The 23,314-nt window shown below is 37.0% G+C and overlaps 1 protein-coding gene across 1 annotated transcript; it reads right to left on the bottom strand.

Annotated features, from left to right (window-relative positions):
- Positions 1-13,646: 13,646 nt before the first annotated feature.
- Positions 13,647-22,942, bottom strand: LOC128026972 (receptor expression-enhancing protein 2-like). Its single transcript, XM_052614282.1, has 8 exons — positions 22,759-22,942; positions 20,630-20,702; positions 19,674-19,750; positions 19,427-19,547; positions 19,226-19,339; positions 17,828-17,975; positions 16,024-16,190; positions 13,647-15,734 (listed from the first exon to the last, which is right to left on the bottom strand). Exons 1-8 carry the CDS (start codon positions 22,788-22,790, stop codon positions 15,660-15,662), a joined length of 807 nt encoding a protein of 268 aa, XP_052470242.1. The 5' UTR covers positions 22,791-22,942; the 3' UTR covers positions 13,647-15,659.
- Positions 22,943-23,314: the final 372 nt, after the last annotated feature.

Genomic DNA, 23,314 nt, shown 5'->3' with positions numbered 1-23,314 from the left:
ATACCTCAAATCATGTGGCTTGTTGAGTTGTGTTTTTACTTTTCTGAGTAATAAGACAATAGGATAATTTGAACAAAAACATGGAAATTCCACTGAAGGAGGGACGTGAGTAGGGCTGAAACGATTATTCGACATTATCGACAACACAGATTTGTCTCCAAATATTTACATTGGGTCATAAATCTCATACGACCTAAAATAATGGCCTACAATAATGTAGGTTTCACCAGTTTTGTGCCGTAGCACAAGACTTCAAAACTTCTAAAGACTTCAGAACTATACTATAATTTTCGGGACTATTTTCAGGTGCTGTGTAATATCTTTGCACCTCCTGCACCCATCGTACAGCAGTAAAGTATCTTGATTATTACTTTTCATTTTCCGTCAACCTTAGTATACGATGTAACTTCAGAAGTGTCAAGTTTTAAATAGGAAAAATATCGAAACTATTTAGTCATTTTTGAGCGAGATGCTAACGGTCTAAACAGATTCAATGATCTATGCTAAGCTAAGCCAAAAGTGCTACCGCCAGACCCAGAGATCGGCTGAATGGATTCGAAAATGGTAAAACTGTTAAACTGTAGGAGAACAGCTGGTGAGGAATGGTGAGCATGATCAATGGCCAACAACAGAAACAAAAAACACTGCATAAACACAGAAAACAAATGAAGTGTAAAAACACAAATAAAGTTGCTGTATTTGCTCAGGTCTTCTGTCATGATACACTGCCGGAAACTCTTACACATGACATAACAAGGGAATTGGGAGGAACACAGGTGTACTGAATCACTAGTTAAACTTAACGAGGACAAGGACATCACCAAATAAGGGAAAATAGAAACAAGAATGCAAAATAAACGACTGAAGACACCTTAGCAATAGCAACCACTAAGAACATCCTAGCAAGCACATGAACATGTGTTAAAACCTGTTCAGAACAACCTAGACACCTTTGAGCAACGCCGTAGCAAAAACACTCAGCAACAAACAGCCATAGCAGCGTATGATTACAGCTGTGAGTCTCACATGCACAAACACCACTCACATCTCCTTCAAATATAGAAATGTTTTTTCTCTACTTACTAGTTTTATACTGAAGCTTTATGCAACAGACCTTATGACTCCGAACAGACATAGATCACGGAACCCGAACTCCCAGTAAATTTAGCTCTTTGTATCTTTGCCTTCCCTTAACTGTGTGTTCCATGTCTCGCTAAGAAAAGGTTTGCAGCTTTGTTCTGGGTGCCCAACTATCCTCATATTTATATAGCCGACATGCAGGAGAGAGACCAACTCTCATGCCATTTACAGCTCAAAGCACAGAGAATAAAGTGCATGTTTACATATATAAAACAGCTCATACACACTTAACTTTTAGGTTTTTACACCCTTTCAGGTAAAAATAAATAAATGCATTGCAGAATCTACAACCTGTAACACTATTCTATGTCAGGTCACCAAGGGCAAATGAGGAAAATACAACTACTTCAGTTAACATGAACTACCCAAAAACAATCCTTCTACAGCATTTACTAATCTTAGCGTTCATTTCAACGTTTACTAATGAATTATTCAAATTAAAAGTTGTGCTTGTTAACATGCACTGTGAATTAGCATAATCTAACAATGAATAACTGTATTTTCATTAACTAACATTAACAAAGGTTAAATAGAGTAATAAATGTATTGTTCATAGTTTTTTTTCATGTTAATTAATACATCAACTAACATTAACAAATAGAACTTTGTTATAAAGTATTACCAAATAATTAATGCAGTGCAAATGTAAAATATTGGACAGAGTTATTCTCCCACTGCCTCTACCTCAGACTCAATGCTCACCTGGGTTACCAGACTGTGAACACACAACAGAACAAGCACACTTGACAACGGAAAGCATCAAGTGACGAGTTAATTTATCTGCATTGTAATATTCCACTGATCACAGAGCTTTTTAGATGCATGGCCGAAGATTTTTAGGTAGGGTACAATCTGTGATCTCTGACCCAGTTCATTTGCTGGCTTCCATGGCTCTAATACATTGTGTCTCCTGCTAACTGGCAATCTGGGAAGTCAAAATACTGTTGGGTAAATTGGCAGTGGGTAAAATCACACAGACCAAAACAAAAACAGACATTCCGACATGGGACGCACATTTCAAAATAGAATAATTGGCTGCAGTGTAGTGAAGTATGTGACCTTAGCTTTTCCATGACACAAAAGGTTCTTCAGAGTGTAAAAAGGTTCTTCAGATCTTTAATATGTTCTTCACACTAAGAAAAAAAAAGGTCTTTTAATAACTGTTCACTGAAAGCCTGTTTGGAGAACCAAAAATGGTTCTTCCATTGCATCACTACAAAACCCCCCACTTTGAACCTTTATTTTGATGACAGGAAGTAATCTTTCATTTTATTTGAGCCTTTTTTATAGGACAGTGCCCGGAACCATGTGCAAGTCTCAGAAATAATGAAAGCATTTTAAGATATACATTTGTCTCAGTCATAAAGATCACATCACGTATGACATGAATGGTACTGGGAACACAGAGGAACATGCAGCACTTTCATGCATTTACTCCACAAGGTTTCGACCTGTAGAGTAGAGGCTTTATTGGTAGGTGGAGAGGTTATCCCTGGACTGGGATCGGGGGCAGGGGCGGAGGTGGAGGTGGAGGTGGAGGTGTAGGGGACTTTCTCCTGACAACAGGCTAGGGAGAGGGTAAACTCCATCAGCAACAGCGGCCATCCCAAATCGCCCCCTCAGCAGCGCTCCAGAGCTGTAACGGGAGAGCCAGCAGCCTCCTACGCCAGTGACACACACACACACACACACACACACACACAAGCACACCAGTGCTACTCCTTTCAAAGTGAATGCTTTTGGCTCAGCTTTGAAGATCGATACGTTCTAACCTTCTTTTCATTTATTTTAAAAACAGTACATGCCCTTTTCTTCCTCTGTGTAGGCATATGTTGCAAAAGAACTCCATTAAAAGTGTTTCCAATTGAATTGGTCCACTCATGAGGATATAACTTGGATACAAAGCGATGGTTATTATTATCAGGTCAGGTCAGCTTTGACTTAAACTCTCTTCGCTTGTAGATTAATGCAGTTTTTGGTACATTTCTCTCTTGCAGCGTGAATTATGGTCTTTTTTTTCCACATGTGCGCTTCAATCTCTGCTGCTATATGACACTCTGCTTCTTAAGGATGTCGCTTTGTGCTCGGACAACAGAGTGTGTGTCTGGGAAATAACTCTCAGGTGCCATCGCAACTCTGAATCTCCCGTGTTTAAAAGTCTTTGGATCATCGTGTAATCACGCAGCCCGTGGAGGATTCACTCCATAATGTCTCTGTGCATATCAGAGATATTGACTGCAGGAGAAAAGCTTTCAGACGTAATGGAGATCCATTTGTCCGATGGCGTTAAGAGGAACGTATAAGCTCATATTTACACTGGCCTTCTCCACTGTGAGCTATGAGATTTCAAAGAGTCGAAAGGAGACGGAAATATGTCATGAAAAACTCGAACGAGAGAAATGTTCGGAGAACGCAGGATGGATTTTAATGCACCAACCTTGATGCAGTTCGTATATGTTCGATGCATCAGTTACACTACGAATCTGGAAAAGTTGGAGTCTAAATGGTGTTCTACTGAACTATTACAGGCCTGTTGTGAGTAATGGAAGACTACGTATAAACAGTTCCATAGTGTTGTAACTCTGTCATCCATGACAACTCTGAGGGGGACGAGTTATAGCCTTCAGGCTCTCCACAGCAACTGGCAGCACAATTAAAAAAGCAAACAAACACAAAATGAAACACGCACCCAACCTCCATCTCACCTCCACTCACTAGTCAACAAGGCACGCTATTCTTCTCAAAACAATATACACAACTAAATATACGCAATCTATTATTTATACTAAAACACAACATTATACATGAAGGTGGTCCTTAAAGTTACATGAGGTGTGTGCTAGTGGCCTACGGATCTAAATTTCGGACTCCTTCAAATGAACCTGTTTGCACATTGGGTTTGGCGACTGTGGAGAGAATGCACATTCCGTTTAGGAAACTATAGCTTGGGTAAAAACATCAACGTCAGACTGTTGATGTAATATTTATGAAACAATATCAGGAGGCTGTTTTTCCATTATTCAGAGTGATGGAGGGTGCAAAGAGTGGAGGAGGAAACAAACAGCTGGTGTTAAAAGACTCCGCAGGTGGGTGGAAAAGGGCTTCCCCGGTATTACTGACGCACAGCTTACATAAACACACACAAACAAACACGTTTTCATTTTAACAATGTGACCAAGCCATCACGTACACACTTACTGAGTGGAAAAACACAGTTTATACCAATTTGTACTGTACCTTGAATGAGCAAAAACTTACAGTGCCATTCGTTCCAGTTATTTTTAGCTACAGTACTTTGCTGGACCAAATTAGTTGGACCAAATTAACTGAAAAGATGCGTGCTTTTTTTTTTAGAATGCCAAAAGTATACACTCCCACTTTAATAAACCTTGGTAAACACAGTGAGCCTATTCACAATGAAAGCAAGATTTAACATATATGTAACAAATGGAGATAATCCAAAATATAAACAATGATTTATGAACTAAACCCCAGTAAATCAATGCATTAAAATGAGTATAGCTTAACTAGTGAATATATAATATAATAGTGATTTTTTTTATGTATAAATATAGATCCAAAGACAAAATGTGAAAGTAACTATTGGAAATGGAAAATGTAATCTACTGGTAATATCATGTCCTTTTCATTTTATGTGTTTTATGTGTTCAACCAGGTGGCAGAAATATTCCACTGAAGTCTGGCATATTTTCTGTGAATTATCTACAGGAATTAAAATTTAAATAAAATAAAATTAAATTAAATTTAAAAAAAATTAACTTCTTTAAAGTTAATTTTTTTCACATAATGTTACCATTTTGTGTTAATATATACAAAAATATGCATAATTTTGAGGCAAATAAATAAAAGATAAATTAAAAAAAATACCAAAACTGCTTAAATAAAATGTGAGCAATATATGGCCATAGGGAATTAAAGAGGGTGTTATACAATACTTGATTTTTGTGGAAAGTGGGGGTGGTCACACTCGCAACACATTTTTCACCCTTGATTGACTTGCAAAAAAGTCAATCATATTCAAAGACAAAAATCACATGTGACAGCATTTAAAAATGAAATAACCTTTTGAATAACTTTATGGACATGCTGAAAGTCAAAACTGCATTTCAAGTTGTTTTTCCAATGCAGTTCAATTGCCATCAGCGGGGGTTCAGACCGACACAAATAAGAACAATAAACCCAAATATCAGATTTACTGAAGCAAACTGTGTCTCCCGGTTTTCTGATTTTCATTAGGAAGCTCGTGTTGCCAGAATGTTCTCCATTCGGTTCAATCACACATGAGAAATGAGATTCGAACCTCTCCAGATCTCTTTCCGTTACACGACCAGGATGCTGGCGAGGACCGCTGCATCACTATCAAGCCTGTTTATACAGAAGCAGATTTGTATATTTATAAAGTTTGGATCCATCCAGCTCTAGTTTCATCATGACATCGCTGGAGGGGAGACGAGAAGTGACACCATACAACAATGTGCCACAGGGACTTCTCTCTCTCTCCTCCTCATTGTTTCCTGTTTCCCTCCATCCCACTTTCTTTCTCTCTTTCATTTTTCTAGCATTCCCCTCTCCTCCTTCTTTCCTGTGCTTGCCCACAGACCTGCTGCTGTCAGTTTGGTAAAGCGTGGCCTCAGTGAGCCATGGTGACTCACTGTGTGTGTGTGTGTGTGTGTGTGCGCGTTCATCAATCTAGATTAGCGAAACAAATAGTTTTTTCTTCACTCATCTCTCTCCTGCCCTGTGAGATCTTCCAGGCGACTGTCAGAACACTCCTGTGTCATTCATGCCCCCCTAAGCACACACACTGTTGCATGTGTGTGTGTGTGTGTGTGTGTGTGTATGTAGACATGTTTCCGAGCGCATGTTTTCATGTGTGAATTGTTCATCGAGGAGAAACAATGAATTTTGTCATGTCTCTGTATGGATGAATAAGTGAAATTAGAGGTGTAACGAGCAGCTCTATGAAGTGACTGCACAGGGAGTTAAAGACAAATGTTTTCATCGCTGTACGAGCACAGAACACAGACCACTCTGACATCTGTTTACTTCTCAGAAACAGCATTTGAAACAACTTTCTCGCTCATCACCTATTCACTCATTTCCCGCTCTGGCTGTGGCTGCAGTATCACACCATCTATGGCTGTGTACACATGTCACAGTCTCTGTTTGCGGGGGTGAATCCTCTAAGTCAGGGGTTCCCAGCATCTGCTGAACCGCTACTGAACTCATATGACCTCAATTATTTACTGAAGTTACTACTGAGATTTTAAGCAATATGTTAAACTTTTTATAAACCTAATCAATATAATTATAATATAGTAAATGTTTATATATATATATATATATATATATATATATATATATATATATATATATATATATATATATTAGACTAAAAATTTAATAAGCAAGCTATTATCTTAAAAAATATTATTAATAATAATTTTAAACATTATTAAATTTATGTTGATGATTATATATATATATATATATATATATATATATATATATATATATATATATATATATATATATATATATATTATAGGATTTTTTATTATATATTTTTACACTTTTTGCATCAACGTTTGATGTTTAATTCTGTTTATTTGCAATTTCTTTGTAATTATTTGTGCAATTCACTAGCAATTTCTGAATGAAAATTGTTTCTAAAGTAAATTATACACCGATTTTATTCAATTGTTTATTATATAAATAAATATAAATGTTATTTATTATTATTATTATTATTATTTTTCATTTGGCATTTCCATTTTAATTACAATTCTTGGAATTTGTGAGTCACAGTTTAAAATGGGGTGGTGGGTACTGTTTTTAACCAAAGTAATATGAGCAACTTTATTATTATTATTATTATTATTATTATTATTATTATTATTATTATTATGATGATTATTATTATTATTTGTTATTGATAAATTATTATTTGGTAATTGTTAGCATACATTCTCTGAAATCAAATTTAGGGTTAGCAGAAAATGTAGTATAGCTTCCAATTATGTCACTCCATTAATAACATTCATCATTGTTCAATTTGGATGAATACACACTACACAGATTTAATGAAACTTCAAAAGTGAATGAATTTCATAGAAAGCAGCTATCACTTTTCTTTTAACCAAGAGACTTCAATTATGAAACACAATAGAATTTGTCAATCGTTTACAAAATCATTCTTACAAAAGGTTTCTTGTTAAGCCATTTGTGCATAAATTCTTGCAAGAATTCTTTCAGCTTTTGCAATTGCTTCAACATTTTAATTTTCTTATCCTTATTTTACATGGTCAATTTTTCTCATAAGAATTGTTTTGCAGTTCTTTTTTAACACTCCACACATTCACAGCCTATTAGCAAAGTTCACATGGATACTGAACAGCAACATAAGTTTCTGAAGTGTTTGAATATTCAAATCTCTGATTGTCACTATACCCTATGCAAATTCCCCAGGTGTGTCCATGTTATAATGAATATGCATAATTTGAAGCTTAAAGCATAGGATAGCACCAAAAGTGCATTTAATTGTATATTTTTAGATGAAAAATGTAGAAATGCCCAACTTGTCTACATACATAGAATAGCACTCCAGATCTGTCTAAACAAGCAGTCATTAATAAAGAATGAGGCCTGTTTTAAATAAAGCACTCTCTCCCTCTCTCTCTCCCTCTCTCTCCCTCTCTCTCTCTCTCTCTCTCCCTCTCTCTCTCTCTCTCTCTCTCTCTCTCACTCTCTCTCTCACTCTCTCTCTCTTTTTAAAAGTGCTAGTGGATTACACCGAGAGCTTTCAGCACCATGGAGAGCTACAGCAGCCACAATCCAATGAGAGAGGCATCTGATTATAAGAGGACGTTTCCAACCATGTCTTTTATCACCTGTATGTGAGCATGCGTTTGAGCCCATACTGAGTATCACTGTATAACAGAGTGTACATCCTATAGTTTGTGCTTGTCTCTCAGTGTGTATGCATGTATTAGTGTGTGTGATGGGCGATGACAGCACACCAGGTGTCCCCTCGGCAGGGGCTCCACGGTAAACATCAGTAAACAGCGAACCTGCTGACGAGCTCTGACCTTATCCACTCCTCTAAACTCCATCCCTCCATCCCTCCATCCCTCCGTCTCCCTGTACTCATGTATGCTCCACATCTGTCTCTCCTCAGCAGGGCAACTCCAATATTCATCTGCCCTCATTTGTCAAAGGTAGGATAAATACTTTATGCAGGAAATGTGTGAGTGTGTGCGCGTGTGTGTGTGTGTGTGTGTGTGTGTGTGTGTGTGTGTGTGTGTGTGTGTGTGTGTGTGTGTGTGTGTGTGTGTGTGTGTGTGTTTGTGTGTGTGTGTTTATGCCCTGTGGCAGAATAAGAATCACAAATGAAAAAGCAAAATGAATGAATGAAAGTTAGAAAAAAAAATGATATAGTGAACAATACAGAAAGAAAGAAAGAAAGAAAGAAAGAAAGAAAGAAAGAAAGAAAATAGATTAACTGTGATGAAGTGAGACTCTCGAAAATATTTTTAATATAGTAGTTATTTAGTATTTATTATAATTCCTTCTTCTGGAAATTCTAAACCAATTGTTTTAAATATTACATAACCATGACATGATGTCCATTTTTAATAATATTTTAACTTAAATACTTTAATTCATTTAAAAAAATGTTTTAGACATTCTAGAAAATTGTAGATCATTCACGACAAATTAATTTCACACAGACACACTAAATTTTATAGTAAACTAAATTTAAATTAATATATGTATGTATATATATATATATATATATATATATATATATATATATATATATATATATATATATATATATATTAATAAATATATAGGATCAGTAAGACTTGTTTATTAAAGAAGTCTCTTATGCTCATCAAGGCTGCGTTTATTTGATCAAAAATACAGTAACCTTGCAAAATGTTATTACAATAAAAATAATGGTTTCTATTTTAATTTCCTTTAAAATGTCTTTTATTTTTGTAATGCAAAGCTGAATTTCCATCAGCCATTAATCCAGTATAAAGTGTCACATGATCCTTAAGAAATAATTTTAATATGCTGATTTAATATTAGAATTATCAATGTGGGCAAAATACTTTTTCCAGTATTCTTTGATAAATAAAAAGCTAAAAAGAACTGCATTTATTCAAAATATAAATCTTTGCTAGCACTTCTTCACAATTTAACACATCCTGTCTGTATAAAAGTGAATTTCTTTAAAAATAACAATTTACTGACCCCAAACTTTTGAGCTATAGTGTATATTATTAGAAAATATTTCTATTTTAACTAAATGCTCTTCTTTTTATATTTTTATTCATCAAAGAAATCTGAAAAACTATCACAAGATTCAATGAAATATTTAGCAGCACAACAGTTTCTAGCACTGATAATAAATCAAGACTAGAGGAAAAATGATGAAAATTCAGCTCTGATCACAGGAATATGTTTTATATTCAGGAATATATTTGTTTTGAATGTATATTAAAATCTAAAAATTGTATTGTACATCATAATATTTCACAAAATAATTTTTTACCCTTTATTTTGACCAAATAAATACAGCCTTGATGATCATAAGAAACTCCTGTAAAAATATAAAAATAATAATCGTTCTGTTTTTTATTATTATTATTACTAATACATTGCATTACAATTACATATTATTATATGGTATTATATTATGTTTTATAATTTATATATATATATATATATATATATATATATATATATATATATATATATATATATAATGTAACACGATAAAATACATTGTAAATAGCTATTCAATAATAGTAACTTTCAGCCTATCAGCAAAGGCTACAGTGATTAAGGGTATGTTATGTATCATAATAATACCATGTTGTTGTTGTTGTTGTTTTTGGGGGGAAATGACAGCATGGTATACCCTGTTTTTCAGACCTGTACTATGGTACATACAGCATAATACTGAAGATAGTGCCATGGTCATAACATGTTTTCCCGACATGCGGCCAAACGGAGACCATCAGATATCTTCACTGGACAATAGTAGAGAAAGCAATGTAAGCAGAGGTGCTGCAGAGCAGAATGAAAGTGTGAGGCAGAACATGAGACTAAAAACACGTGAGAAGTGTCACGGTCGGAGAAACGAAACGAGAGACAACCAGAGAAGTGTTCCTCCCAGTAGAGACGAGGCAATCTTGGCTTGACCAACCTCCGCCAAATTAGATAAATTGACCCTCACCTTTGTAGAGATTCATTTGTCTGTTTACTCAGACGCTGAGAGAGCATGGAGAGCAGGAAGGTCAAACCCTCGACCCCTGTGTGGAGGCCAGCTGTCTGATAGAGCGAGACCGACAGACACAGAGAGAGAGAGAGAGAGAGAGAGACAGCTTCACTCGGAGGGGCTGCATGGGGAAGTTTAGGCTAAAGGTAAAGGTAAGGATGGATGGAGCAGTGGATGGATGGATAGATGGATCAGCAGGTCCACTTGACCGCCCGATTAGCTGAGCTGGCTGTAATTAGCGCTGAGCTAAGTGCCAGTAATTAGCCGCATTGTGTCACCTGCCAGAGGCCCTGCACCATGGCAGCACACGTTGCTATGGTTACCGGAGGACAAGAATGGAGGGGTGGAGGAAAGAAAGCAGAGGAAGAGAGAGAGAGAGAGAGAGCCAACATTAGACATGATCCAAACAAAAACAGCATGCGGCAGGGATTTGTTTTCCCGTGAGAAAGTCCATTGCAATACTAAAGAGAAATGACCTTAAAATCACTCGTGCATGAAAGACTGATAAACCAGTGAACACCATCAACTACCTTTGCATTCAACCGTTTAGTGATGCTTGATATTTCTGGTGCTTTAAAATGCATCATCATTCATGAATTATAAACAATATATATATGTCACAGTTGCAATAAAGTACAAAATGATGAACATCTTTGGTACATAGCAACAAAATGCCTTGAATAGTGCAGATTGTTTTTTAATAAAAATAAAAAAGTTACATGGTCTAACTAGGTTCCTGAAGCAAGTATCAGTGTTTGCAATGCAGAAGCAGAACTGTTTATGATAAATTCAGGTGTTAGGTTTTGGTTCTGTTTTCAGCCCCCATTGCTGTTATGACACTGAAGAAACATCATGTAGAAATCAAGCATGCAAATACTGTTCATTCACCGGTGAACATTATGACCATGAAAAATAATTGTACGCAAGCATTGTAAAAATATATTTGATGTGTATCAATATACTGTACTATACTATATGTTGCTAAAACTAACGAGTACACAACACTGGTGAGTGTAAGAGTACAGAAACTATAGTCTTGTACTTTCAGTTCTGCATCTAACAAATTATGCATTGCTTAACTGTGCCTCAACATTTGTACCAGTGAAATATCATTTGTTTCGCTAAAGACCAAAATATCAAAAGTAGCGGGAGGGAAAATATTTGAATGTGTACTGCAGGCTGTTCTCTTCGTGACCCTCAGCCTTCAAGATTTTAAAGTATCTGCTAAATAAATGAGCTGGGATCTTCTCAACCAGGATAGGTGTTTTTGGAGCTGTTCGGAGACTGATTTCAATGTCTTTCCTGATCAAACAAGGCCCTCTGCTGGTCATGCAGAAGCCACGTGCTTCCAGAGACCACTGAACTGGGTTCATTCAGTCCTTTTATCCATTTAGATCCCCAAAAATTCTTGACACCATCTACAGTTTCTAACATTTCAGCTTCGAGATGGAAGACGATCAAACAAGTTCCTCACCAACAATAAACACAAAGTCAAGAGACATTGCAATTGTGCATGCACATTCACATCCTCAAAAATAAATTCATGCCAGCGTATGTACACAGGGTAGAAAGTGAAGAGAAGTGGGAACTATGAGCTGTTCAAAATACATTGAGGGGCGTTACGTGGGCCTCTTCAGAGCCCAGCTGAGGCAGAGTAACAGGGTTTCTCCTGCTGATGTCAGAACTGTCCATGTAAACTCTGGGGAAGGAAACAGAGAGCAAAAAATAGCAAGAGAATAGAGAGAGAGAGAGAGAGCGGGCCACCTAGCAGCCCTCGTCCTGCTGCCATGAAGAGCAGAGGAGACAAACCTACAGGAGAGGGGAGCGGATGCACACTCAGGGATTCCCTCGTCTGGGGTTCACACCAGCCCACACCCCAGGATTCCCCCCACGCACCGCGGGACTGCAGCAGTAATGAGATTCAATCACTGCAGAGCCTTATGCAACCAGCTAGGGCCATACTTTCACCAGTGCGCCTGCAGACATTCGGTCACGCAGACATTCGGTCACGCAGACACATGATGAATGCAGTGAAACACACCTTTGCTGAAGGTAGAGTAGAAGCACCATGGCATTGGAGGTTAATACTAGAAGATTATTGGCCCAAACGTTCAAAAGAAGCTGCTATCTTGCACACAGAAGACTTCATGTGAAGCTAATGTGTGCACTGACTGAAAGCGTTATTCATTATTTCACTTTCATTCCGCTTCATCGTTTATTTGCAGAGTGAAACTGGGTTTAATTGGTAAAGATAATTAGCTTTCTCATTACAGTGATTTGAGATACACACCATCAATAACATTCATTACTGCTCAATAAAGCTCTTGCTGTATGTCATTATCTTTCTATTAACTCCCTCAGTTTGCAAAAGTGCCATTGCTTAGTTTTATATATATATACAGTACAGACCAAAAGTTTGGACACACTTTCTCACTCAAAGAGTTTTCTTTATTTTCATGACCTAGAAAATTGTAGATTCACACTGAAGGCATCACAACTATGAATTAACACGTGTGAAATAATAAACATAACAAAAAAGTGTCATATTGTAGGTTCTTCAAAGTAGCCACCTTTTGCTTTGATTACTGCTTTGCACACTCTTGGCTTTCTCTTGATGAGCTTCAAGAGGTCGTCACCTGAAATGGTCTTCAACAGTCTTGAAGGAGTTCCCTGAGAGATGCTTAGCACTTGTTGTCCCTTTTGCCTTCAGTCTGCGGTCCAGCTCACCCCTAAACCATCTGGATTGGGTTCAGGTCCGGTGACTGTGGAGACCAGGTCATCTGGCGCAGCACCCCATCACTCTCCTTCTTGCTCAAATAGCCCTTGATGCCCTTGATTCAGTGTGACTCTACAATTTTCATAGTCATGAAAATAAAGAAAACTCTTTGAATGAGAAGGTGTGTCCAAACTTTTGATCTGTACTGTGTATATATATACAAACACACACACAAATTAAGCAACTTCAAACGAACACATTAACTAAACAGAGCTAGTTAAATAAGACCAGAGTATTTGAGTTAAGTATTTGAAGGTAATTGTCAAAAGCATAAATAGCTTACTGTCATCAATTAATTTCAGATTTGCACATTACCAGTATTTGACTAAAACCTTGATGAAGAAAAAATAAAGTGGGGGGGGGGGGGTAATTAAAAACATTTAAAACAAGGTGCTAAATGTAAAAGGAATGAATCCATTAGGGATGTAATTGCATTTTATTGATTAATAATTCAAGGTCAGTTAGTACACACTTAGCAGCAATCTCTTTCTTTTTCATTCTTTTAACATATTAAGAGCATTTAGAATTGGCACAAACAATATATTAATGTTGAATATCCTCTCACAGTTCAAATCTGTATATGCAATAATACCAATTTCCAACACACTACAGAAAACATAAAAGAAAATATGTTCAGTTTGTCATGTCTCTTTCAGTGCGGTCCTTGGTGAATAAAAAAAAGTCATTGTCGTTTTTATTTATCCAGATAACAAATACCGAACAAAGGGGGAAAGAAGCGAAAAACAGTGTGGAACAAAGGAAGAATGAGGAGTGAGACTGACTTGTCATTTCTGTGTGGGTTGGCGAACATCAACCACACTAGCTTTTAATTAAAAGAAGAACAACAAAAATCAAATAAAGATTCTTTTTAAATACCGAATTACTCAGGAGAACGAGACTCAGAAAATGTCACGCTGCCAATCAGCAACACTGAATTAAACATCACGATGATAGTGAAGACAGCAATGTGACGACAATCTGCATCTAAACTGTGTTTCTACCAAAACATCTTTCTGCTAATGATGTAAAGACTGACATATGTTAAAATGATCATCAGTCCGTCCCACACAACTGTCCCCCGTTCTTCCTAAGAGCAAACAGCCATCTCTCATTTCTATACAAAAAAGGCAGAGAAGACACAACTTTGTAAATTAAAACACCACACAAATATGCACAAAAAAGCACTTAAAAAAAAAAATTAAACATGTTTCTGTACATCTTAACATACTAAAGTGACGAACTAAATGTAAACTTAAAAATCCTATCAGAGTAAGGCAGACATTATGATTATTATACACTTGATAATATTATTCAAATGAACAAGTTTCAGGCTGATTAAAACACATCATAATTGAAATCCTCTCTCCACCCACGTGTAAAATCACTCAGTCTGACAGGAAGTGCGCTGTGCTCTTTTCCTGTACAGCAGCGCCCCCTACCAGCTCTCAGTAGTACTGCAGACTTCAAACTGCCTTGAAGTCAAGATCAGAACCAAACCCCAAATCCTTCAATACACAGCTGCGCACATCTGGATTTAAAGTGTCCTGCCGTTTCAAATAACCTTGAACTGAAACAGCGGACTTAAAATCATAATTCTTCAGAAACTGAGGCATCTTGTCCTGAACCGGCCAACATCTGATTCTGTTTCCATCTTGCGCTCTACCGAAACACCAGATGACACCTGCTATCTCATCTACCACTTGGATAAATGGCTTAAAAATGTTCAAATTGTGTGACATCACACTAAAAAAAAATGTCAAATTAGCACAAGAGAACATTTATTTTGCTCTGAACGCCTCCAGCCCTGGCTGACAAAAGCGCTTATTAAAGGCATTGAGTGCCTAAAGCATCCAGCAGACATCTGACCTCTATGATTATGAATATTCACAACATATCTCGGGCACGGGATAATCTGTGACCCGGGATGAGAACAGAACTGCTGTGGGTGTCTCCAGAACTCTCTCGAACAGCCCAATTCTTCTGTTCCCATTTCTTGTTGGTCCCATAGTGTGTGTCCTACATGCTAAATAAAGTGAAATGGCCTCTATTATGGAAAACAAGCATGAAGTCTGTGGTTATAAGGGATATACTGTGGGTTCAGAAGTGTTGGTGTATGATCATGTACAGGCGCTGCTTTCTGATCTCATGCTTTACAGAGATGCCCTCTAATATAAAGGCCTACAGAGAATAAGACAAGACCCAGCCTTGCTTGAAACACACGCACAACACAAAAAATGAATGCATGAAGCCAGACGTCTTAACTTACTCACTGCATTTTACATCTTGCATGGATCTTATGTGAGTGTGTGTGTGTTTATTTGCAAGGGTCAGTGTGTTTCTATAAAAGCGAAGAGCACTAATGTTAGTATGGGAAAGCATGTGAGCGTGTGTGTGTGTGTGTCGTCCGGGGATGAATAAACACAATGTGACTCATGGTGATTCAGCGTTGTTGTTGGCCGTGGTGGTGGCTTTCTTCTTTGGCGGTTTCTTCACTGTCTTGGTGGTCTGCCGGCGAGGACAGCAGGATATGTGGGTAAAGAAGAACGAAAGAAAAAAGAAAGAGTGTTAATACCTTTTACGGTTATAACGAGACCTTATCGAGCAACTGGATGAACGCAACTCAGTGAAGACATGAGCGCTCACTCAAAGGCTTGGAAGAAATGTGTACACAGAAAATAAACAGGAAGACCTCTTTGATAACTAAACTCATGATTGCAGATGAAATGAAAGTCTAAATAGTTGTTTCGTGATTAAGTAGACTGTGTGTCCATGAGTTCATAAATACACTGTGTACCTCTGTCTTGGTAGCGACTGGTTTCTTGGGTGTTTTGACGCTTGCGGTGCGTTTGGGGGCCTTCTCCGCTGCATCTTCATCTGAGTGCTCCGTCCTGCCGTCGGCCTGGTCCTCCGAGCGAGAGATGTGCTGTGATTCAGTGTCAGCCGGTATGGGAGTGACACGAACTGAACATGGACACAGTTTAGACAATACATTTATTCATCTACTCTACAGGATTTGTTTTTTTCTTCTAGATTAGCAGCTGTCATGAATGTGATTGCCTTTTTTTGCTATTCATACATTTTTTAATTTAGATCTGGTCCATTTTTATATGTGAGAATAAATCGCATATACCTTTTAAAATGTGTCGTTTTATATAAACTGTAGAAAAAAATAAATATTGGGACTGTCAAAAGGAATATGTTAATTAACTCAACTAATGCCACATACATTGTTTCCCTTGCTGAAAAACTATAATAACATATTTTTCCCCAAATCCTTCCGCTCACGATTTCTGTTGATGCAATTTTCTAATTTACTGTCAAAATTAATGTGCAAAATAAAATTAGCAGGAATAAAATAATTCAAATAGGGTGAGATGATATTGACAGAGACAACACTATATTACCAAACACAATATACAGCGCACTATATTAAAGGCACAGCTAAATTTAACATTTATTATAATGGTTTAAAGTGAAGGTTGTTTTAGAGTCACCTAAATTAGAAGTTAGAATATTTTTTGTGTTCTGCAACAGGAAAAAATAAAATAAAATAAAATATAATTAAATTAAAAATAAAATAAAATAAAATAAAATAAAATTAAATTAAATTAAATTAAATTAAATTAAATTAAATTAAATTATAGTTAGGTTTGATATAATTACATAAAAATATGTGATTTATGTCATTTTTTTGGGTTAGTTAATTTATGTCAAAATTTGTTATATGATTAAAAAAAAGTTAATAATAGAAAATTATTTAAATGAAAAAATGTTTTTAGAGCAGTGTCTGTTATGAACCACATTAAGAGGTCACGTGAATGAACGAAAATGAATAAACCAAATCAAATTTGTCTTGTCACTGGCTCTCTGAATAGACTCTATCTGGCATTTAAAGCTTGCCAAACCTCATTCAAAGCCTGAAACACAAAGACTTCTTTAGAAGAGCCTTTTGCTTGTCCATTCACAATGTATCTTTGACGCTCTGTAACTCAAAGCAGGAGCTTTGTGGGCTAATAAAATCACTGCATGTCTCATTATTGAAATCATCAACTCTGGATGATTCCTCCACATGCTTTCTTTGTGTTTGCTGTAAAGGCTTACTGGGGGTCACGACCTTCAGCGACTTGCGAGTCTCATGACATCACAGTATTCGAAGAGGCCAAACTCGGCACAGTCCTGAACCGCTCGAATGTGCACTGAAGCTCATCCAACAAACGCAACCTCTCCAGCCTCTCTGTCAGCCAGTAGGCAGCTGAATCACATCAGCATCAGCATTAGAAACAGGCTGAGACAATGGCCTCCTGCAGAGCGGCTTTCAATGAGTCAGCAAACACACTAACACCTCACTGACCTGCCTGAGCGGGTTTGAACAGGACAGACTACTATAAATATTAGCTGTTTTTAAAGCAATATTAGTTATTGGTCACAGGTATTAATACTTTTAGGATCAGATTAAGGGAGTTAACACCTGTTAGTAAATAGGGTTGTTGAAACCAAACACTCATTATGTGAACGTGCCCTATAAAGTTTGATTCTGTTAGGACCAGAGCCGTGTGTGTGTGTGTGTGTGTGTGTGTGTGTGTGTGTGTGTGTGTTACCTGTGCGTGTGACTGTTTTAACCCGAGGTAGCGTGGCTGCAGTGTGTGTGTCGTCTGTTCTGTCCAGCTGCTGCTCGTATTCGTTCTGAATCAGAGTCAGGTCCTGCATGCTGAAACTGCGCAGCTTCTCTGATAACACACCCTGACCCTGTAGTTCAATAATACAAAAGACTCCACGATTACAACAGCATCATCTTATTCAAGACACAAAACACTTATACTGTACTTGTACATATGTCAGTAAAAGTTCTTTGCTAAACACAGTTTGAATAAAAGACAAATGTGTATTGAACAGTGACCATGCTCTACACTATGCAAAATCTGATATGTTTATTTCTTAACTTTAAACAATATGCAAAATGATACAATACTTTACAAAAGCCCCTGGGCTAAAAGTATTTTTTTTTTTTTTTTTTTTTAAATAAAATCATACACTACTGTTCTAAATATGTGGTCAGTAAGTTTTTTTGATGCTTTTATTAAATAAGGACACATTAAGTTATGGAAGCCCATTTCTGCCACTGAATGAAAAATAAAACAATGTAATTGGGACTTTATCTCACAATTCGGACTTTTTTTGTAAGTTATAAAGTCAGAATTGCAAGATAAAAACTCGCTATTCTGACTTTTTTTCTCTGAAATGCGAGTTCATATCTTGCAATTCTAACTTTATAACACGCAATTGCAGTCAAAATGGCAAGTTTAAAGTCAGAATTGCAAAATATAAAGTCAAAATTGCGATTTTTTTCCTTACATTTGCGAGTTTGTCTCACAATTCTAACTTTATAACTCGTAATCTTTACTTTATAACTCGCAATCTTTACTTTATAACTCGCAATTGGGAGTTTAAAATCACACAACTCAGACTTTATAACTAACAAAAAAAGTCAGAATTGTGAGATAAAATTCGCAATTATTTGTTTTATTTTGTATTTAGAAATGAGCTTCCAAATTAAGTTGATCAAAAGTAACAGCAAAAATATTGTAAAAAGTTCATTTGATTTTCAAATAAATTATTTTCCTTTGAACTTGCTATTCATCGAAAAATACTGAACAATGTATCTGTTTCCACAAAAATATTAAGCTGTACAACTGTTTTCAAAACTGATAATAAAAACAAGAGAAAGGATCATGTGACACTGAAGACTGAAGAATGAAGTAATGATGCTGAAAATGCAGCTTTGCATCAAAGGAATACATTATATTTTACAATAGATTCAAACAGAAAACAGTTCTTTATAATTGTAATAATATTTCACAATATTAAGTTTTTTACTCTATTTTACAGTTAATTCAATAATATAAAAATGTATTATTTTTTAAAGAAAAACAAGCCCATCCGACTGCATTGAGCCCTGACCACAAATGCACACTTCATCTAAAACCCAATGATTTCACCTTAGTGGCTGCTGTGACTGCTGCAGTGGCTGCGATGTTGAGTCCTCTCTTCCCAAACCGCATCATGGTCTCATAACTGCGGTCTTTAGCTTGGGTTATGTACTCATCAATTTCCTGTAACACACATATACATTAAAAAATTTAAAGACTAGTCTTTAACAATAGTTTGATTATACGTAATGAGGCAAGTTGTATTTGTACCTTTTCTTTATTGGAAAGCGTGGGGTGCACAAACTTGCGGTACAGCACACTGGAGCCCTTGGTGTACGGGGACAACAGCCAGATGACAAAGGCAATCTTCAGCTCAAAATAAAATGGAAACCTGCAAAATGGGAGGTCAACATTTAACAATGAATACAATAAACGCAATACATAAAAAAAGGGTGAAAAAAGTAGTATATTATCTTCAGAATGATCGTCAACTTTATAATATTAACAGCTGATTCACCAAGAGAGAAACAAATCTGTGATCGTTTCTGCTGTTGAAAATAACGCAAACACTATCCAGTACATCATCCATTTCACCTGAGGATGGAAACACACACAGATGTTATAATCAAGCTCGTGTGCACATGACATCAGCACGCATCAGGTCACATGTTCTTGCTGAATACAGCCTTGTGTGTTATGCACGACTGCCTTATGAAATAACAGTCACCACTGCACTGCATTGCCAGTTATATCTCCATCTTTATCTGCAATAAGATTCTTATCCATCTAATTATCAAATGACACATAACTTAGGTCAAAACTGCATGTGCATTAATAGATTCAGCTCCAAAAAGGTTATAAAATGCCCAAAGTGTTTTACTAAACAGTTTGACGACTCCTCTGCTCAATCTTGTGAGCAGCCTGGAATTAAATCATGCCATGCTGGTTTAGTTTGGCCAGAAGAAATTTGTTTCTAACATTTCTATCACGATGGTGTTTTGGTTCTAGCCATTGTCACCTCTGGCTTGCTTAGTTGGGGATTAGGGATGCACGATAATATCGGCACAACATCGGTATATGAATATTTCTGCCGATGAGCCAAACCGATATTCTCCAAGTGAAATAATTGACCTGTTTTTCAGATGTGAATGTCTGTCTACATTTGTAAAATAATACATTTATGGTAGAATCAGTACAGAAGAGATACATGGATTTCTCTTCAGTAAAATTAAAGTTTAAATATATCAGGCGAAAAATTTGCATATATATCGATATCGGTATCGGCATCGGCCAAAATTATTTTGAAAATATCGGCATATCGAATATCGGCCAAAATCCAATATCGTGCATCCCTATTGGGGATGCTTAATTTCTAGTAATACTGTGGTCTTGATTAAAAGTGAATAAAAGTGACTTGACAGCCTTTATACAAGACAGATTGTGTTATATTTTAAGCCATTCTGAAATACTCACATACTCCTTGACGTTTTTCGTCTTCACAGCCTTATAAGACGAATAGGCTGGGTAGAGGGTCCCGAAGGCCAGGCTGCAGAGAGAAAAGACTCCTGTTAAACGCACATGCTCACTTTAGCATTTACAGTTTCACTCGCACCATTACCTCAAGGTAAAGAACACAATTCAATTACGCCACTTATAAGGCCGCCTATTTAAGTGTTAAAGGTAGGATAGATATCTCCGGTTCACTCAAATCCAACCAGAATCAGTTTAGAAAAATCACACATCCAATATACTGGTGGCTGATCGAAATAGTCAGACGTGCACTTCAGTGAAAAGCAAACCTATAAAACTTACCCCAGTTAACACTAGCTCTACTGTGCACACACTATCATGCTTGATGACGTTACTGAAAGCAAACACTCTGAATCTGAGAGCGTTTTAATGTGAACCATTTATGAAAGGAAGACAGAGAGCTTGGAGACGGATGTACACACAAAGGGACCAGATTAGACGCAGATGCCCTGCATGTGCAGCATGCATTCAGACACGTGCTCTCGTTCACTCGCGCTCCAACACACAAACATGCCGTTTTGTGTTGATGTGACAAAAGCTGAGTGTTCTGCAATGGCAGATCCAGCAGAGGATGTCAGGATACGGGACAGACCGCACCTACCCACTGCATGTGCTCCAGACAGCTGGCACGAGTGAGTCCCCATCACTCCGGGGCTTCAGGCAGGACACTACCAAACCATAGATTTTCATGGACGTTTTTGAGCCATTTGGCTTTCCATAAAGTACTGTATTAGAATAGTAGAAAAAAAGGAGGGGTTCTTTTTATACCATTTACCTGATTTTATACAGCTTTTTTTTTCTGGCTGATTTATGATGAAATTTGATCCAAAATGCCCTCTGTAAATAAATCTTTGACTCTAATATGTCTTCAAAACGAAACGAAATTTTTACTGAGGCTTTATTCAAAGTTCAGATTTCTGTTCTGGAAATGTACAGAAATAGATAGATGCCTCATTTGCATATATAAACTTCCCATTTCAGAAAACTTAACAATAAAATGTTTGCAATACTTAATTACCTTAATTAACTGGGGAAGTATAGTTATGTCTAAGAATTAAATTATGGGGCATCTTGCCTTTAAAACATGGTTGTACTTATAGTTCAAATGATGCTTCTACTCTATAAATGCATATGTTCATATAGACTGTGCACTGTGTGTAATGCATAATGAAGCATGAGGACAGCGAGGCAGTCTGGTGCATGGCAGACCACATGCCCTCTGTCCAATATTCTAGCTTGACTCCCATTATGCATCAGCTCGCCACAGCTAAAGCCATAACAAAGAGTGTTCCATGAGATTCAGCAAACCAGGATAATGATACCTGATGTTTGTTTCTAATGGCCTAGATCCAGACCAACAAATTCAACTTCTCCCAGTCTTTGTAATAATATGGCATGCACATGCATTGTGGAGCAAGGCCTGAGTATTTGATGTAATCGATGAATCAGGAAGACTCGGTATGATCCAATGCGATTCAAAGTCAGCTGACTGTAAATCCCAATAGGAACCCATATGAGACCCAAATGTGTGAGTCATATAGACCAGACTGGCCTCCACTGCATAACATTACCAGCAGGCACAAATCAGCGAAGCAGGTAGCCCTTCTTACAGAAATAACCCCCTCATCAACCCATCCAAGATGTCTCTGATAACAGATTGTGGTTTAAAAATGGACATTTGAAAGTATGACATCAGCATAGGCCTAGAGGAGATGCTGTGATGGGTGTAATATACACAACAGCTGGCATGTTAAAAACCAATGTTTTTAAGACAAACAATTCCATTCTCTATTGAAGTGTTCAAGTGGTACATCAAGGCACATTATCACACACAGGGCATTTTGCTCTAGGTGAAAATCATGCTCACAACAAGCATCCCTTGTCTGGATATAGTCATCGCTTTGTTTCATTAATTTAACCCTTTATGTAATTCATAGGAGTATTCGAAAAAAATAATAATATTAAAGGATTTCAATTAAAAAATAAGCAGATTTTTTTTTTTTTTTTGTAATTCCATTGAAAAGCGTCATGTATCCGCAGCAACACACACACACACACACACACACACTCACACCACCATCCGCGAAATGATCCATGACACCATCTTGATCTCTGCGAGGACTTTTCCTTATTGTAGTCGATTATTCAGCATCTCCATTCCGCGCGCACGAGTGATGCTGAATATAAGAGGAATCCCGGCGGATCTTGTGTCTGTGTGTCTCAGTGTGACAGTGAGGAGGATGACGAGGAGCCGCTGCATATGCGCTCAGTCAGCCCGCGTCTCTTAAAGGGACAGTGACATCTTTACACCAGCTCCAGTTATTAAAAAACAAACATTAATTTATATGTTTCATTACTGCCCTGACAAATATTTGACATGGTATCCATAGCATCCGCCACAACAGTACTGTTGTACATACGTATTGTTACTACTGTGAAGTTTGCACCAAATGTGTCTTTTTAAAATAGATTTGTCATATGAAGGCCATTTCAAAAGTTTTCATTGGCAGCTCTAAATTTATATAAGTTTAGAAATATTTATCTTAAGGCCTTTTATGTTTTACTGTCTGTGACCTGCTGACTTTTAAAGCTGTATTTGTGTGAACTGTTGGGTTTACACTAATGTGC

The sequence above is a fragment of the Carassius gibelio genome, chromosome A14, assembly GCF_023724105.1.
Source record: "Carassius gibelio isolate Cgi1373 ecotype wild population from Czech Republic chromosome A14, carGib1.2-hapl.c, whole genome shotgun sequence".
NCBI lineage: Eukaryota > Metazoa > Chordata > Actinopteri > Cypriniformes > Cyprinidae > Carassius > Carassius gibelio.
Note: the sequence above shows the minus strand (reverse complement) of the source record. Positions and strands in the feature narration are given on the sequence as shown.

What these genes read in the sequence shown, in the direction of transcription:
- LOC128026972 (XM_052614282.1), bottom strand. Translation starts at nt 22,790, where the DNA reads ATGGTGTCATGGATCATTTCGCGGATGGTGGT. An exon ending in CAGTCACAGCAGCCACTAAG is followed by an intron (nt 17,976 to 19,225) that starts GTGAAATCATTG and finishes ATTGAACTACAG; the next exon opens with GGTCAGGGTGTGTTATCAGA. An exon ending in TAAAACAGTCACACGCACAG is followed by an intron (nt 16,191 to 17,827) that starts GTAACACACACA and finishes GTCCATGTTCAG; the next exon opens with TTCGTGTCACTCCCATACCG.